Source organism: Microtus oregoni, unplaced genomic scaffold (genome assembly GCF_018167655.1).
Source record: "Microtus oregoni isolate MIOR12 unplaced genomic scaffold, Mior012 000034F_ref0000314, whole genome shotgun sequence".
Taxonomy (NCBI): Eukaryota; Metazoa; Chordata; class Mammalia; order Rodentia; family Cricetidae; genus Microtus; species Microtus oregoni.
In genome coordinates this window covers 21566350-21584358 of record NW_024543093.1, presented here as the reverse complement: position 1 = coordinate 21584358, position 18009 = coordinate 21566350, and the positions used below count along the sequence as shown (strand labels likewise).

Sequence of the window (18009 nt, the reverse complement as noted above, 5' to 3'; positions counted from 1 at the left end):
CTACCAACATGATTTTGTAAAGAGTTGAAGAAATGCTTTCTTTTTTTATTACTTTATAAATAATACCAATCAAAATTCCCACTTGCTCCCCTCCTCCCACTTCTCTCCCGCTCCCCCATGCTCCCTCCAGTCCAAAGAGAGGGCAGGGTACCCTGCACTGTGGGAAGTCCAAGGTCCTCTCCCCTCCATCCAGGCTCAGGAAGTTGTGCATCCAAATAGACTAGGATCCCAAATAGCCAGTACATGGAGTAGAAACAAATCCCAGTGCCATTATCATTGGCTTCTCAATCTGCCCCAATTGTCAGCCACATTCAGAAGGTCCAGTTTGATCCCATGCTTGTTCAGTCCCAGTCCACCTGGCTTTGGTGAGCTCACATTATTTCAAGCACACTGTCTCAATGGGTGGATCAACCCCCCCGCCCCGTGGTCCTGACTTCTTTGGACATATTCTCCATACTTCTGCTCTTCAACTGGACCTTGAGAGCTCAGTCTATTACTCCCATGTGGGTCTCTATCTCCATCTGTCGCCAGTCGAAGATTCTATGGTGATATTCAAGATAGTCATCACTCTGACTACAGGACAAAGCCAGTTCAAGAACCCTCTCCTTCACTGCCCAGGGTCCGAGCTGGGGACATCCCTGTGGACTCCTAGGAACCGCTTGGAGTCAAGCCTCTTGCCAACCCCACAATGCCTCCCTTAAGATATCTTCTTCTCTGCTACCATATCTGTCCTTCCTCCATCTGAACCATCCCACTCCCCCAAGCTCTTCCCACCCCTCCCCTTCTCCCTTCTCTCTCCCTCTCAACCCCTCCCCCCACCACACCCACACCCCCATGCTCCCAACTTTTGCCTGGCAATCTTGTCTGCTTCCAATTTCCAGGAGGATCTATATATGTTTTTCTTTGGGTTCACCTTATTACTTAGGTACTCTAGGATCGCGAACTATAGGCTCAATGTCCTTTGTTTATGGCTAAAATCCACTAATGAGTGAGTACATACCATATTCATATTTTTGGGCCTGGATTATCTCACTCAGCATAGTGTTTTCTACTTCCATCCATTTGCATGCAAAATTCAAGATGTCATTGTTTTTTACCACTGGGTAGAACCCTAATGTGTAGATGTCTCACAATTTCTTTATCCATTCTTCCATTGAGGGGTATCTAGGTTGTTTCCCGGTTCTGGCTATTACAAATAATGGTGCTATGTACATAGTTGAACAAATGCTTTTGTAGTATGATTGGGCATCATTTGTGTATATTCCCAAGAGTGGTATTGCTGGATCCTGAGGTAGGTTGACTCCTAATTTTCTGAGAAACCTCCACACTGATTACCAAAGTGGTTGCACAAGTTTACATTTCCACCAGCAATGGATGAGTGTTCCCCTTACTCCAGATCTTCTCCAGCATAGGTTACCATTGGTGCTTTTGATTTTAGCCATTCTGACAGGTGTAAGATGGTATCTCAAAGTTGTTTTGATTTGCATTTCCCTCAGGAAGTTGAACATGTCCTTAAGTATCTTCCAGTCGTTTGAAATTCTTCTGTTGACAATTCAATGTTCAGTTCAGTACCCAATTTTTAATTGGGTTATTTAGAGTTTTAATGTCTAGTTTCTTGAGTTCTTTATATATTTTGGAGATCAGACATTTGTCTGATGTGGGATTGGTGAAGATCTTCTCCCATTCAGTGGGTTGCCTTTTTATCTTAATGACAGTGTCCTTTGCTTTACAGAAGCTTCTCAGTTTCAGGAGGTCCCATTTATTCATTGTGCCTCTTATTGTCTGTGCTACTGGGGTTATACATCAGAAGTGGTCTCCTGTGCTCATGTATTGCAGACTACTTCCCATTTTCTCTTCTGTCAGGTTCAGTGTGGTCAGATTAATATTGAGGTCTTTAATTTATTTAGACTTGAGTTTTGTGCATGGTGACAGATATGGATCTATTTTCATTCTTCTACAGGTTGATATCAGTTATACCAGCATCATTTGTCAAAGATGCTTTCTTTCTTCTATTGTATACTTTTAGCTCCTTTGTCGAAAATCAGGTGTTCATAGGTTTGTGAATTAATATCCGGGTATTCAATTTGATTTCATTGGTCAACGTCTCTATTTTTATGCCAATACCAAGCTGTTTTCATTACTGTGGCTCTGTAATAGAGTTTGATGTCAAGGATGGTAATGCCTCCAGAAGTTCCTTTATTTTATAGGATTGTTTTGGCTATCCTAGGTTTTTTGTTCTTCCATATGAAGTTGATTATTGTTTTCTAAAGGTCTGTGAAGAATTTTATTGGAATTTTGGTGGGGATTGCATTGAATGTATAGATTACTTTTGGTATGGTTGCCATTTTTACTATGTTGATCTTCCTATCCAAGAGCATGGGAGATCTTTCCATTTTCTGGTATTTTTTTCAATTTCTTTCTTCAAAGACATAATTCTTGTCAAATAGGTCTTTCACTTCCTTGGTTATAGTGTTACCCCAAGATATTTTATGGCATTTTTTGTGGCTGTCGTGAAAGGTGAAGTTTCTCTGGTTTCCCTCTTAGCTTCTTTATCCTTTGTGTGTAGGAAGGTTACTGATTTTTTTTTTTTTTTGAGTTGATCTTGTATCCTGCCACATCACTGAAGGGATTTATCAGATGTAGGAGTTCTCTGGTAGAGTTTTGGGGGTCACTTATATATACTATCATATCATCTGCAAATAACGAAAGTTTGACTTCCTTCCAATTCAAATCCCCTTTATCTCTATATGTTGTCTTATTGCTATTGCTAGAACTTCACGCACTATATTGAAGAAGTATGGAGAGAGTGGACAGCCTTGTCTTGTTCCTAGTTTTAGTGGAATCGCTTTGAGCTTCTCTCCATTTAATTTGATGTTAGCTGTCGGCTTGCTGTATATTGCTTTTATTATATATTAGATATGATCGTTGTATCCCTAATCTCTCCAAGACCTTTATCATAAAGGGGTATTGAATTTTGTCAAATGCTTTTTTGGCATCTAATGAAATGATCATTTGGTGCTTTTTTTTCTTTCATTTTATTTATATGATGGATTACATTGATAGATTTTTGTGTGCTGGACCAGCCCTGCATCTCTGGGATGAAGCCTACTTGATTATAACAGAAGAGGGGTTTTTGGTTTTTGGTTTTTTTGTTTGTTTGTTTTTTGTTTGTTTGTTTGTTTGTTTTTGATGTTTTCTTGGATTTGGGTTTGCTAGAATTTTTGAGAATTTTTGCATTGGTGTTCATGAGTGAGATTGGTATGTAGTTCTCTTTCTTGTTTGAGCCTTTTTGTGGTTTTGGTATCAGAGTAACTGTAGCTTCATAAAAAGAGTTTGGCAATGACTCTTTTTGTTTCTATTTTGTGGAACACATTAAGGAGTATAGGTATTAGCTCTTCTTGGAAGTTCTGGCAGAATTCTGCACTATGACTCTCTGGCCCTGGGCTTTTTTTGTTGGGAGGTTTTTGATGACAGCTTCTATTTCCTTGCGAGTTATAGGTCTATTTAAATTGCTCACCTGGTCTTGATTTACTTTTGGTACATGGTATTTATCTAAAAAATTGTCCATTTCTTTTACATTTTCCAATTTTGTGGAGTAAAGGCTTTTGTAATAAGAACCAATGATTCTCTGAATTTCCTCAATGTCTGTTGTTATGTCCATCTTTTCATTTCTGATCTTGTTAATTTTAGTGTTCTCTCTCTGCCTTTTGATTAGTTTGGATGTGGGTTTGTTCATCTTGTTGATTTTCTCAAAGAATCAGCTCTTTGTTTCGTTGATTCTTTGGATTGTTTTCTGTATTTCTGTTTTGTTGATTTCAGCCCTCAGTTTGATTATTTTCAGTCTTCTACTCCTCCTAGGTGAGTCTGCTTCTTTTATTTCTAGAGCTTTCAGGTGTGCTGTTAAGTCTCTAATGTGACCTTTTTCTGTTTTCTTTAAGTGGGCATTTAGTGCTATGAACTTTCCTCTTAGCACTGCTTTCATAGTGTCCCGTAGGTTTGGGTATGTTGTGCCTTCGTTTTCATTCAATTTAAGGAAGACTTTAATTTCTTTCTTTATTTCTTCCTTGACCCAGGGGTGGTTCAGTAGTTTACTGTTCAGTTCCCATGAGTTTATACGCTTTCTGTGAGTAATATTTTTGTTGAATTCTAACTTTACTCCTTGATGATCCGATAAGACTCAGGTGGTTACTAAATTTTTTTGTGTGTGTCTGTGGATGTTTGCTTTGTTACTGAGTATGTGATCAATTTTTGAGAAGGTTCCATGAGGTGCTGAGAAGAAAGTATATTCTTTCCTATTTGGGTGGAATGTTTTATAGATGTCTGTTAAGTCCATTTGATTCATTACATCTGTTAGTTCTCTTATTTCTCTGTTAAGTTTCTGCCTAGTTGACCTGTCCATTGGTGAGAGAGGAGTGTTGAAATCTCCTACTATTAGTTTGTGGGGTTTGATGTGTGATTTGAGTTCTAGTAATGTCTCTTTTACATATGTATGTGCTTTTATATTAGAGGCATAAATATTCATGATTAAGACTTCATCTTGATGAATTGTTCCTGTTATGAGTATAAAGTGTCCTTTTCCATCTCTTCTGACTGATTTTAGTTTGAAATCAATTTTGTTAGATATTAGGATAGCCACAGCCACTTGTTTCTTAGGTCTATTTGATTAGAAAACCTTTTCCCAACCCTTTACTCTGAGGTAGTGTCTGTCTTTGAGGTTAAGGTGTGTTTCTTGTAAACAACAGAATGCTGGATCTTGTTTTCATATCCATTCTCTTAACCTGTGTCCTTTTATAAATGAATTGCGTCCATTGATATTAAGTGATATTAATGAACAGTGGTTGTTAACTCTGGTTATTTTTTAGTTGTAGTGTTTGTGTGTTTCCCTTTTTTGAGTTGTGTTGGTGGAGGGTTATCAGATGTCTGTGCTATTATGGGTATTGTTGGCTTCCTTGTGTTGAGGTTTTCCTACTAGTACTTTCTGTAAGGCTGGGTTTGTGGCTACATATTGTTTAAATCTGTTTTTTTCATGGAATATCTTGTTTTTTCCATCGATGGTGAAAGAAAGCTTTGCTGTGTATAGTAGTCTGGGCTTGAATCCAAGGTCTCTTGGTGTCTTCAACACATCTATCCAAGATTTTCTGGCTTTCATGGTTTCCATTGAGAAGTCAGGTGTAATTATGATAGGTTTACCTTCATATGTTACTTGACCTTTTTCCTTTGCAGCTTGTGAAATTCTTTCTTTAATTCTGTATGTTTTGTGTTTTGATTATTATATGATGAGAGGATGGGTTGTTTTTTGTTTTTTAGGGTTTTTTTTTTTTTGATTCAGTCTATTTGGTGTTCTATAAGCTTCTTGTACCTTCATAGGGATATCTTCTTTAGGTTGGGAAAGTTTTTTCCTATAATTTTGTTGAATATATTTTTCTGGGCCTTTGAGCTGGAGTTTTCTCCATCTTCTACCCCTATTATTCTTAGGTTTGGTCTTTTATGGTGTCCCAGATTTCTGGGATGTTTTGTATTAAAAATTTGTTGGGTTTGATGTTTTCTTTGATCTCTGAGTCTATTTACTCAGTAGTATCTTAAGCACCTGATATTCTTTCTTCTCTCTTGTATTTTGTTGGTTATACTTGTCTCTGTAGTTCATGTTCATTTACCCAGATTTTCCATATCCAGCCATCCCTCTGTTTGTTTTTTCTTTATTACCTTCATTTCGGTCATCAAGTCTTTGAACTGTTTCCTTTACCTGTTTGATTGCTTTTTCTTGGTTTTCTTGGGTATCTTTGAGGGATTTATTCATTTCTTCTAACTTTCTGTTTGTCATCTCTTCCATTTCTTTAAGGGAGTTTTTCACTTAGGTCTCCATCATTTTCCTAAGGTTATATTTAAAGTCGATTTCTTCTACTTCTTCTGGGTTAGGATGTTCAAGTCTTCCTGTTTGCTGGATTCTGGTGTTACCATGTTGCTTTTCAGAATGTTGGAGGAATTCTTGCATTGGCACCTACCCATCTCTTCCTTCATATGAGGCCAGCAGAATCTTAGTGTCTTGGTCCAATCCTTGCTGTGGCTGACTGAGTACTGGGGAGTTTTTCTTGGTCTGCCCTCTAGTAGGTCCCCTCGGCACTGCTGCAGGCTCTCAGATCCCCTCAGCCTTGAAGCAAGCTATGTTGGGGGTTACAAGGACCTCACAGATGAAAAGGTGGGTTTGCGGCAGAGTTGGATGAGGTAAAGAAAGCAGCAGGAACACTCTCCACTGGATGGCCAGAAAAGCTAAGAGAATTGGAGGTGGCCTGGATTCCGTGCCCCAAGACTGTCCCAGAGAGTGGCACTTCAGGCCGCCTAACCAGGTGGGCCCTTACTCAACTCTGAGGTTCCCCTCAGCATGGGAGCAGGGTCTCTTACAGGGTTCCAAGGACCTCTCAGACAAAAAGGCGGGTTTGGGGCCTGGGTGGGATGGGATAAAGAAGTCCCAGAGGCAGGAACACTCCCTGCTGGCTCTCTAGTCCCCTCAGTCCTGAAGCAGGCTGTGTTGGGGGTTCCAAGGACCTCTCAGATGAAAAGGTGGGCTTGGGGGCAGGGTGGGATGGGGTAAAGAAAGCCAGCAGCAGGAACACACCTTGCCGGATGGCTAGAAAAGCTTAAGGAATTGGAGGGAGCCTGGATTCAGTCCCCTAGGACTGTCCCAGAGAGAGGCACTTCATGCTGTCCAGCCGTGTGGCCCCTTACTCACCTTTCCTGTTCTCCTCAGCATGGGAACAGGGTTTCTTGCAGAGTTCCAAGGACCTCGCAGACAAAAAGCAAGAAGTGCTTTCTTATGTTGGTTTTTAACAGACAAACTCTGGGGAATCCTGCTGCCTGAAGTTTATTACACGGTTAAGTTTGTATTGTGTTAGAAGTTACAAGCTTCTCTTTTCAGGATTGTCCTGAGGGACTTCCTGGTGCTGCATGGTTTATTTCATGATGTAATGAGTTCTTGAGAATTCTTAAGTCCAAAGGCCTTGCTCCTGATCATCCTGAAGATCTCTACCAATTAAGCAGTTCCTGTTCCCAAGCCTCTGAAATGAACAGAAAGGACATGGATGCTAAATTCTACCTGATTCTGATAGAGCCGGATTCACCGATTTTCTCCTTATTATAAAATTAAGTGGGTCCTTCCATCCAGCTGGAATTAAGAGTCATCCACAGTCTCTGTCTTAATGGCGTAAATTTGTCTTGTGTACTAAAGCAACAAAATTACTTTAAATTAAAAAAACCTAGAAAAATAGAATCAGAGCTTAAAATAATCAGACACAGGAATTATATAGATCCTGAGGCATCACAGACCAAGGTAACAATTTAAATTAGGAAAAGTTGGAACTGGAGAGTTGGCTCTAAGGTTGAGAGCACTAGGCTCTTGGAGAGCACCCAAGCTTGGTCCCCAGCACCCACATGGTGGCTTACAATCAACTGTAATTCTGGTCCCAAGGAATAAATGCTTCTTTCTGACCTCCATTAGCACTAAGCATGATTGTGGTAAGCATATATGTATGCAGGCAAAACACACATGCACATAAAAAAATAAATTAGGAAAAGTCATTTTCTAAAGGAACCGAAATTAGGAGATCTGTATCAAGGAGGTGAGGAATGAAGTGATAGAAAAAAGTGGTCATAGTTAGCTGTGTCAGACATGGTGAGCTACATAGAAGAATCAAGCAGAAGTCTGTAGTATGTTATACAGGGGTCTTAGGGGAATGTGGGCTATGAATGGATGGTAAAATTATATTTCAAAGGTGTAAGACAGACCTTTAGAAATGGTAGAGGGGCCGAATTAAAGAGAGATTGTTTTGGGAGGGAAGTTGTGTGAGTTGGAAATCTTTAAGGGGTGAATGTTTTAAGTTGAACTCATCATTGGCAGGCAGCTCAGAGCAATGGAATGTTGGAACCAGAAAACTAGGTTTCTGTTCTCTCTATAAAACAGGGATTTCACATTTTCTAAGCTCAAAATGCAGGTAAACACATTGCTTTCTTTTTTATAGGAGACTCCAGACTAAATAGGCAATACACTTGAAAGTACTGTATATAGTCTTCAGTTTTATCATTTGAGAAACAGTTGCATCTTGCTAACTTCATTTAATGAATCACAAATTATAGAGAACATAAAATACATCATTGACTTTCAAAATGCACTTAAATTTTTTTTTAGAAAATTAAAATGTAAAATGTATACATTGGTTTAGGTTCAGCAAGTTGAAGAAGAAATGCGAGGACTTCTGGAAGAAACATGCAAGAACAAAAAAATAATGGAAGGAAAAATTAAGCAACTTGCTTGTGCTCTAAGTGAAATTCAGAAAGAAATGTGATGTTTGTGGGAACAAATTTAATTGAAATGGACCAACAGACCTATTGTACAAACAATTAAATACTGTAACCGTAGTAACTGCTATGACTTTGAAATGTCTCTTTCTACACATTTCATTATGAATTTTTAAGAGACTTGATGAAATAATTGTATGTGTAGGGTTTTTATAATAAACTATTGATAATTATATATATTAGAATAACCTATCATAATAACTAGACTTCAAGCACTTTTTCTTGTCTTTGTCCTGTATGTACCTTGTTGGTAATTGCACGTTTATTTGCAGACTTGTAAAGGAAGGTTAGAATTTGAGTAAAGGAGAGAAGAGAGAAAGTAATCATTGTTGTTAACTTGTGCTAGTGCAGAACTAATTATATTTGTGGGTTTTCCTTTAGTTGATGTAGCTCTGTTCTTTCAAAGCATCTATAACATGTAGCCAAAAATTTAAAGTCTATATGATTTCTTTAAAAAATGTTGTCATTCAGAAAGCAGGTGTAGCTATCTCCACAGCTTGGTCTCCTCTTTCTGGTGTATTTGTTTCATTAAAGATGACATTTATACTTTTATAAATATTGTCTGATCTCGAAGAGCACTCAGTCCTACCATCATCCATACATTCAGTCACTTCATGAAGAGACTTCTGACTTTGCAACTGGAAACACTTCATTTCCTAGCATGTCTTGAATTGCTATGTCACTGCCGTCACCTCTTACACTGGAAAATATACTCCTGTGCCATTTCTGAAAGGAAGAAAATGTAACACATTTGAAAACTAGTGTCATTAGTAAACTAAATTTTAAAAAGTAAGTTAAACCCAAATAATAAGTGTTCTTACAGGAAAGAGTCTTGTGTGCTCAACATACTGCAGTCGGCTAATATCAGAGAAACCAACATGTAATAGGCATCTTGGAAGCAAGATAAAGAATAGCTGCAAACCTACTAAATTTGATTTTAAATAATTAACCAAGATAATTTTTTGTTTGTTTTTCTTTTATTTTTCGAGACAGGGTTTCCTTTTAGCTTTGGAGCCTGTCCCGGAACTAGCTCTTAGAGAGCAGACTGTCCTCGAACTGAGTGCTGGGATTAACGGTGTGCACCACCACTGCCTGGCCCAACAGATAAATTTTTAATAAAATTCATTATAAAAAGATTTCACCCTTACAATGTCAGCTACACTTCGAGAAATTTGGAAGGGAACAAGAGAATTCTTACCAAAAACAATACAGGTTGGAAAGAATTCAAAATAGCTGAAAGACATTCTTACATTAATGAAGACTTACATTGTCAGTCAACCCTGTAAGAAAGATGCCAAAGATACTTAGGCAGAAAGGAAATTATACCTGACAACTCAAACCCACCAAAAGAAATGGTTTACTACAAAAGGTGAATTTTTATATAAAAGATTAGAATTTTGGCTAGCTGGCAGAAATTACTCTTGTTGAATTTATACCATAGAAGATAGCAGAAAATACCAGAAGCTTGGTAACTATAGTGTGTGTTTTGTTCATATTACAGTAGTATTGAATTGAAGATGATTAGTGCTCAGATGCATACAATAATCAGTAGAGTATTAACTAGGAAAGTAACCCCCCAAATCATTAAAATGCCAAATCTAGGCATGATGCCATGCATACAGCTCACCACCAGAAGACTCAAGTAGGTGAACCACATTGGAGACTCTACATTTGAATGACTACAAGGGGTTTACTGACCTTCCCAGAAAAATAATCCTGATGGCAAAAGTGTTTTAAAACTTCTAGAAATAGTCCTAATTAGGTACAGCAATAAAAGAAGTATTCAACAAAAACCTCAGAAACAATGGCAAAGGCCTGGACGATGTTTCAGGGACTGCATTTTCTACACCTCCACTTCAGCCTGGGGAAACTCCGTAGATGGTTGTGGGTGTGGGCAAGTCAGGTTTCTTCCCTTTGCTTCTGTCCAAAGGATGTAGTCTCACAGAGTGGACAAGCTGTTAGGGTTATGCATGAGTTCTGAAAGTTATTAGGCTACATTATGGTTGATAATCACAGCCAAGAAGGGAAGGACACCATCCATCCAGCTCCCACTCATGACATCAGAATACTAGGAGTCTAGTTACTAACTCTTAAGCAGGTCACAAATCTGAAGATACCTAATGGGAGAGGCAGATCTAGAAGAGACCCAGACCCAGGTTTCTTGAAGTAGAATCTCTTGAACTTGCATACAGCTACCCTCAAAGCTTTCCCCAAAGGGATTGAGTTTATTTGAAACAATGGAGAAATTCAAGCTAACCACTCTAATAGGTGCAATAAATGTAACTCTTATCAGTTTATCATATGAAACCAATTAATGACTGGAAATCATGCCTAACTTGAGAATTTCATAAATTCTTGTAAGGTGTCTCCTATTATTAGAGAGGACAGGAGGCATGTTGTTCAAATTTCCCATTTTATTTTGAAATCATCTATATTAGAAAATTCAAGTTATTTACTGTATTTTATGGCCAGGTTGGATCATTTTTCTACAGTGTTGGCAGTTCAAAATACTCAGATACTAACCCCTAAGGAGAATAAGAATGACATCTAGAGAGATGGAAAGGGGCACCACTTAGAGTCGGGTCAGGAGGAATCAACATGTTAAGTGTATTTGAGTTTATTAATACAGTGTTTATAGTGTGTGATATCACCTTCCTGGTGTTGATCTTCATGTGTCAGTATTATGTATAAAGACATTGCAAACTGATTTTTTTTTTTTACTCTTTTAATTGTGTTCTGGAAAATAGCGTAATTGAGTCATAGTTTAGAATTTAGCTGTTCAACATGTGATCATAGAACCAAGAGAATATAACTTGGCAACTTTTTAAGCATTCAAAAATTCTCAGGCCCCGGCATAGCCTCACATGCTCAGCACACCTCTCCTACAGAGCTTCCTTCTCCCAAGACCTACCTTTGAAACAGGAGCGTCGGGTGATAGGAGTTTATGTTCACATGTAGGAAGCATTAGCTGACCCAGAGCTCTGCAGTTAACTTTAGCTCTGGACCTATCACTGCTTTGTGAGACAAAATTCTTAAGTATCTGTCCTGAGCAGGGCCTTTACATATCTGCTGGAGGTTTCTGTACAGGTGTCATGCTGATTTGCCTGCTTTCACCTCAGATATAGTCTTCAGATAACGCCTTTTTTGTTGTTTTTGGGTTTTTTTTGTTGTTGTTGTTGTTGTTGTTGTTGTTTGGTTTTTTTGAGACAAGGTTTCTCTGTAGTTTTTGAGCTTGTCCCAGAGCTAGCTCTTGTAGACCAGGCTGGCCTCGAACTCCCAGAGATTCGCCTGCCTCTGCCTCCCGAGTGCTGGGATTAAAGGTGTGCGCCACCACCACTATAACCACTATAACGTCTTTTTTGATAGAGCGATTTACCAGAACAATATTTCTGCTACCCCAGATCACAAATGTCATTAGTAGTACTATTTGTCAAATCAGGTCTTGGTCTATTTGTGTGGTTTGATTATGGTTGGATAGGCTATACAAATGGTTCTGTGCTGTAAGATTTTAGTGCAAATGATAGTTGAGGATTGCAGTTTGTCATTACAGTATAATGTAGCTCATACTTTTGACTCTGCTTTTGCTACTATTTCAAATCGCAGATAAACATAATTTCTACTTCAGGTTAAGATCTGTTCATATGCATTTGGATATACCAAAGGATGGTATTATATGCAATTCCTGTGCTTTTTCTTTAATATTCAATTAAATATAATATGTGAGTTTAAATGGTAGCTGACAGTAAGTCTGGTTGTTATCTAAACCAATGCCTGATACTTCCAATTTCATGCATTCATAAGTTTTCTATCTGGTGGTAAGCTCAGAATTTGGTAGGCTCAGATTTATCAACATGGGTGCTACAATATGGAGGATGTTTGAGGAAGGCTATGGAACCCTTGGTGTGCCCTATGGAAACAAATATCCCGTGAACCTTACTTAATTATTTCCAAGTGTGTAATCCTGAGTACAGATTTCTGCTTGTTGGCAGTATCTGGGCTCCCCTATCTGTGAGAAAGAGGAATGGAACACTTAATTTCATAATAGGAATGTAGATTATGGTAGATTAGAAGCAGTGTCAGCAACCCATTGGTTGGGAGGAGGAGTGTCATATAATTTATACATTCACTGAAATATCAGAAGTTTTAGGAATCATTTGGTTTTCTGAATCTAGGGGATTTTCTTCAATAGTTCTCTATCCAGAAATTTATCTTTGGATCTAAATTCTTGACTTAAAGTACCTCAAATAAACTTAGTGGTCTTTGGACTTAGACACTTTGCTATGAACTTGAGTTCTAATATTCACTTACATCCCTACATGGAAGTTATACAACTAACCAAATTCCCAAAGCCGTGATTCACTCTCCAAGACTGCTGAGCTTCTCTCAAACTGAGGTGTTAGATTCAGATGGCTAGTTGAATAATTTGAATAATAACTAGTAAAGATAACTCACTGTTACCCTTGGGGATCCCAATATACTTGTGCATAGGGCAATGTCCTGAATGTTTTGAAGGATAACAGCTAACTCCTCACACTTTGTCAAGGTGTCTGGGAATACAGAGCAGTCACCCAACTCTAGTACCATTTACACATCACTGATGTGGATAATGCTAATTGTCTTTGGGTTAATATTATTATTACAAGACAAGTAAAAAAAGTAACAAATAATGAGAAATATACATACATAAAAACAATGTTGCAACACTATGGTAATGGTTCAGTTGACAGACTCATCTGAGTTACCATATATGGTCATACAGGAGAGTGGGAATGACAGGGTGGTCCTAATTATCTATAGTAGTTCCTTCTGCTGGGAGTCTTTTTTTGCTGCCCACTACCCATACTGTAAGAAATGAGAGACAGGTCTCAATAGCACCAGTTTCAGTGAGTGACCACAATCTGGTTATCTATTTTATCCACAACAATAGACTTAAGAGCTACTGGAGCTTAAGTAGATGTTTCCAGTATATTATTTCTTATATTTTGTTTTATTTTATGTGTATGAATGTTTAGCCTACGTGTATATCTGTACAGCATGTGTATGCCTGGTACCCATGGAGACCAAAAAAGGGTATTAGATATCCTCAAATTGGAGTTATTGAATGTTGTGAGCTGCCAAGTGGATGCTAGGAATTGATCCCAGGGACTGTGGAAGAGCAGCCAGTGCTCTTAACTGCCAAGCCTTCTCTCCAGCCCCTCCAGTATATTCTTATTTTTTTGTTATGACAAACTTAGATTCCTTTATATTTTAATATACATGATTTCTATGCATGACTATGTATGACTTGGAGTTCACATATCAGATTATAAACACTACCCTAGGGAAGGTGAGAACTAAAAGTCTCATTGCTGAGCTGGTGAAGTGGATCAGCTAGTAAAGGCACTTAGTGCTAAATCTGAGTACCTGAGTTTGGTCACTGGGACTCACATAATGGAAGAAAAAAAACCTGATTCTCACAAGTTGTTCCCTGACCTCCACATAAATACACACGTGTGTGCTTGCACATAAACATCATGCAGTTTTTAAAATCTGTATGCCACAATAGAATATAAAAAATAATAAATGTGAATCAGATTTAGTTGTATAAATACATATACAATTAAAACTAAGATACTAAAGAAATAATTTTACATACTAGAAGATCAAAAGACCATCCATGCTCAAGGACTGGAAGAACTAATACTGTGAAAATGACTATTGTACCAAAAGCAGTCTACAGATAGATAAATGCACCCTCATCAAACCCAATGACATTCTTTACAGAACTAGAAACAATCCTAAAATGCAAGTGGAAGCACAAAAGGAAAGGCTCTGAGTAGTTAAAGCAGTCCTTGGCAGCAACAATGCAAGCTCCATAATATGATGCCCATTTACATTACAGAGTCCAGTAACAAGACAGCATAGCAAAGGAACAGGGCAGAGGACTCAGAAGGAAGTCCACAGAGCTAGAAGCACCTAACAGTTGATAAAGTTCTCAAGAATAAACATTAGAGAAGAAACAATCCTTTACAAACGATGCTGAGAAATTTGGTTTATGAATGTAAACGTATGCCAATATCAACTACCCTACACAAAAATCAATGAAAAAATGGATCAAGACCTTTATGTAAGATCTACAATTCTGAAACTTCAGAGGAAAACATAGCTAACTTATCTCAAGGTATAGAGGCAAGAATTTCTGGAAAAGACCCCAACAGCAGAGGAAATAACGCCAAGATTTATTAATAAATAGGAATCATATGAAATCAAGAAGCTTCATCACAGCCAAAGAGACAACCATCAGAGTGAGTGAAAAGACAGCTTATAAAATAGAAAACAAAAGCTGTGTGGCAGAGGTAAAAATGAAAGATATACAAAGATCTGCAAAATTTAGCACAAAAACGTCAATACTTTGCTAGTCCATAGCACCCCAGCCGGAATGCTATCCTCAAGAAAGTAAAAGGTAAAGGCTGGTGATGTGGAGAAGAGAAGGATGCTGGGAAGAGGATCTTTAATTTACTAATCGGAGAGAATGTAATCTCGTGCAAGGACTTTTGAAGTAAAGCATGGAGATTCCTGCCACATAACAGCTGTACACCACTGGATAAATACCTAAAGGACTCTAAGTGAACATAACATACATGTGATTATTGCTATATTAGTCACTTTTACTTGGAAATGGAACCAGTCTAATTGGCCATCAACAGATGAAGGATAAAGAAATGTGGTACATAAACACTGGAATTTTATGCAGCTGTAAAGGAAGAAAAAATTACATTTGTAGTGAAATAGGTGTGATTAGAATCATTGTTAAGATTTGTAGTGAAATAGGTGTGATTAGAATCATTGCTAAGCAAAATAGGACAGACTCAAAAATACCAATTTCCCCTCACATGCAAGAACTAAATTTATATATATATGTAAAATTATGTTTACATACATAAATATATATATATATATAAATTATGTTTACATGTGTGCCTCTATATTTGTAAGTCATGTATCAAGATGGGGGTAATGAAGAACTTTTACAGGGGTCAGAAAAACCGTAGTGGAATACATGTAATAGGAAAGCAGAAGGACAAAAAGGAAGAAACAACTGTAGAATGGGAGGGAACAAGGAAAAGCAATGGGAGAAAAAATGAGAACAGAGATGAGAGACTTGATGAAAACCATTGCTTTGAATGCTTGCTACCTTTAGAAATGGATGGCAAAATGGAAAACATTCCCACTCTTCCAGGGTAACATGTTTTTAATTACATAGTATGTATCCCCTTTGGCAAAACAGAAGTACAAGACAAAAATCATTGTGCTGTGTGCGTGCAAATTGTGTGTTTACATACAGTCCGCACTTGCTATTTGTACTTACAGGATACAAACTTTCAGAAGGCCTTTGCATTATCTGTCATAGTGCTGTGCCATGTGTGCGATAAGCAATGTCATGTGTCATAAGAGGATTAACTATCCTTGAAACACCTTTTAACTACTTTTTTTTTTTTTTTTTGGTTTTGGTTTTGGTATTTTTGAGACATGGTTTCTCCGCGATTTTGGAGCCTGTCCTGAAACTCACTGTAGACCACGTTGGCCTCGAAATTCACAGAGATTGCCTGCCTCTTGCCTCCTGAGTGCTGGGATGGAAGGCATATGCCACCACCACCCGGCCTTAACTACCCTTTTGTTATAGTAATTATCTGGCTGGAGAGATGGCTCCGAGCTTAACAGCACTGAATTTTCTTCCTGAGGGCCTGGGTTCAATCCCCAGCACCCACATGGCAGTTCACAACTGTCTGGAAGTCCAGTTCCAGGGAATCTGGCACCCTCACACCAGTGCACATAAAATAAAAGAAATGCAGAAGACAGATGTTTGTATGTTATAAGCATTTGAAAGGAAAAAGAGCCAAATCTAGTTTCAGAAAAATTAAAACAAAGAGGTAATACAGTTCATACACAAATTTTTGATGGACTATTAGCTAAAGGGAGAACAGTTGAAAGTTGCAATTATTCATGACCATTAAATAGAATTAATAATTTAAAACTAAGTTCCATCTGAGAACATAACTCCATGCTTGGGTACTTATTTAGCATTCACAGTGCCCCAAGTTTAATCCAAAGCACTGCCCTACCCCCTGGACATTCACAGTGCCCCAAGTTCAATCCAAAGCACTGCCCTACCCCCCTGGACATTCACAGTTCCCCAGGTTCAATCCAAAGCACTGCCCTACCCCCTGGACGGGAGGCAAAAAAAAAAGAAAGAAAGAAAGATAGTTTACTCTCCTCGTCAAATAAAAACTTTTATTTTCTTAAATATTTACTGTGACAGAAGAGTACATATTTTTTATTTATCCTGTATATATGAAAATGGCATGTGTGATTCTCCACAAATATCACATACTTTAAATCCAGTCCGAACTGGCCTAATTATTCTTTTCATCATCAAATTCTTGCCATTCATCCCTCAACCTAGTCCTGAATTACATAATTATTCTGAAATGTATTAAAACTTATTCAATAATATTACAGCGCATCATAATATTTGTCCTACAAATCTATGTGACTAACCCAAATTTGTTAAAAGATTGCTGACGTGGAAATATTACTGCACAGGTCAGTGAAATACACGCTAGCTCCACTAGACTAGCAAGTGAACAAAAATCTGCCAAAGAGATCTGAGGTGTTTCTCCAAAAGGGCAGGCATTTGTATGTAGTAACTGGCCCCTTTCAATAACTGTCTCTTTATAGCCAAAGGACATGGAAATCGAAGTCAGAGTGGAAAAAATGTATTCTTAGTCACCTAATATCTGTTAAGTGTTCAGTGTGACCAATAGTGTCTTAAGATTATTTGTATTCTGGTTTTTAATGAGTAGAAATTTCAAAAAGGTCCATCAACATTTCACCATCCATCTCATTCTCAGCAATGTTTGGTGGGAAAGAAACATACTTATTTTTCACTGTGCTGTTGATTGTTCGCAGGGTGACTGTGCGCGTGCAGACTGAGACTGGAAAGCAGGACTCCAGGTCAAGTTCTCACCTCATCTGCCGATGTGCTCCTGAGGGCTTGGACTTAAGTACCCACATTTATTCTTCTGTGTTTGATTATGCAGATGACATTTGCACAGCTCTATATATTACAATCCACATGAAAAGACTGGATTGTGTATAAATTTTACATCTATCAAATGTTTTTACAACAAATAAAAGAATAAAAAGCATTTATGACAGTCTTTTCTCTGAAATTTGTGAAACAGTGTAATTTTTTATTTTAGAATATCAGTCAACAAAACACAAAAGGTTTTTATGGCTAATTGAAATGTTTGCTAATTTGTTAATACTCTAATACTTGACATCCAGCAACTTCAAATAAATGAAAATTCCACTGTGAAAACCACAAACAACTATTAACCAAAAGTTTAGAGTCAGCCTTTTAAAAAATATCTAAAGTGGTATATTAAAATGTGTTTACAAAATTACCCATCATGATAATTATGATAAAGTTCAATCGTATGCTTGCTTTTCACAAACTAACCTTTTGAAACGCTAAGCCCCCAACCCCCTCCCCACTTAAGCTGTTTAGAGATGTCTTCCTGGGGCTGGGGTGTTCATGCTGGCATTAGAGCCTTTGTAGGAGCAGAAGTGCAAAGCTGCTCAGTAGCCTCTCAAAGACAAAGACAGTGCAAAAGATCC

General features: G+C 37.9%; 1 protein-coding gene across 5 annotated transcripts in view; it reads left to right on the top strand.

Moving 5' to 3' along the window:
• The window catches only part of Lrrcc1 (leucine rich repeat and coiled-coil centrosomal protein 1), a 39302-nt gene extending 21762 nt beyond the window's left edge, over positions 1 to 17540 (top strand). For 4 of the 5 annotated variants that reach the window (XM_041630300.1, XM_041630301.1, XM_041630297.1 and 1 more), the window contains one exon: positions 8214 to 8409. In XM_041630300.1, coding sequence (XP_041486234.1) covers positions 8214 to 8336 — 123 coding nt within the window. In that variant the 3' untranslated portion in view covers positions 8337 to 8409. Of the gene's footprint in view, positions 1 to 8213; positions 8410 to 17298 lie in introns of those variants that run through there. The other variant, XM_041630299.1, reaches the window with a different exon arrangement.
• The last annotated feature ends 469 nt before the right edge of the window (positions 17541 to 18009 follow it).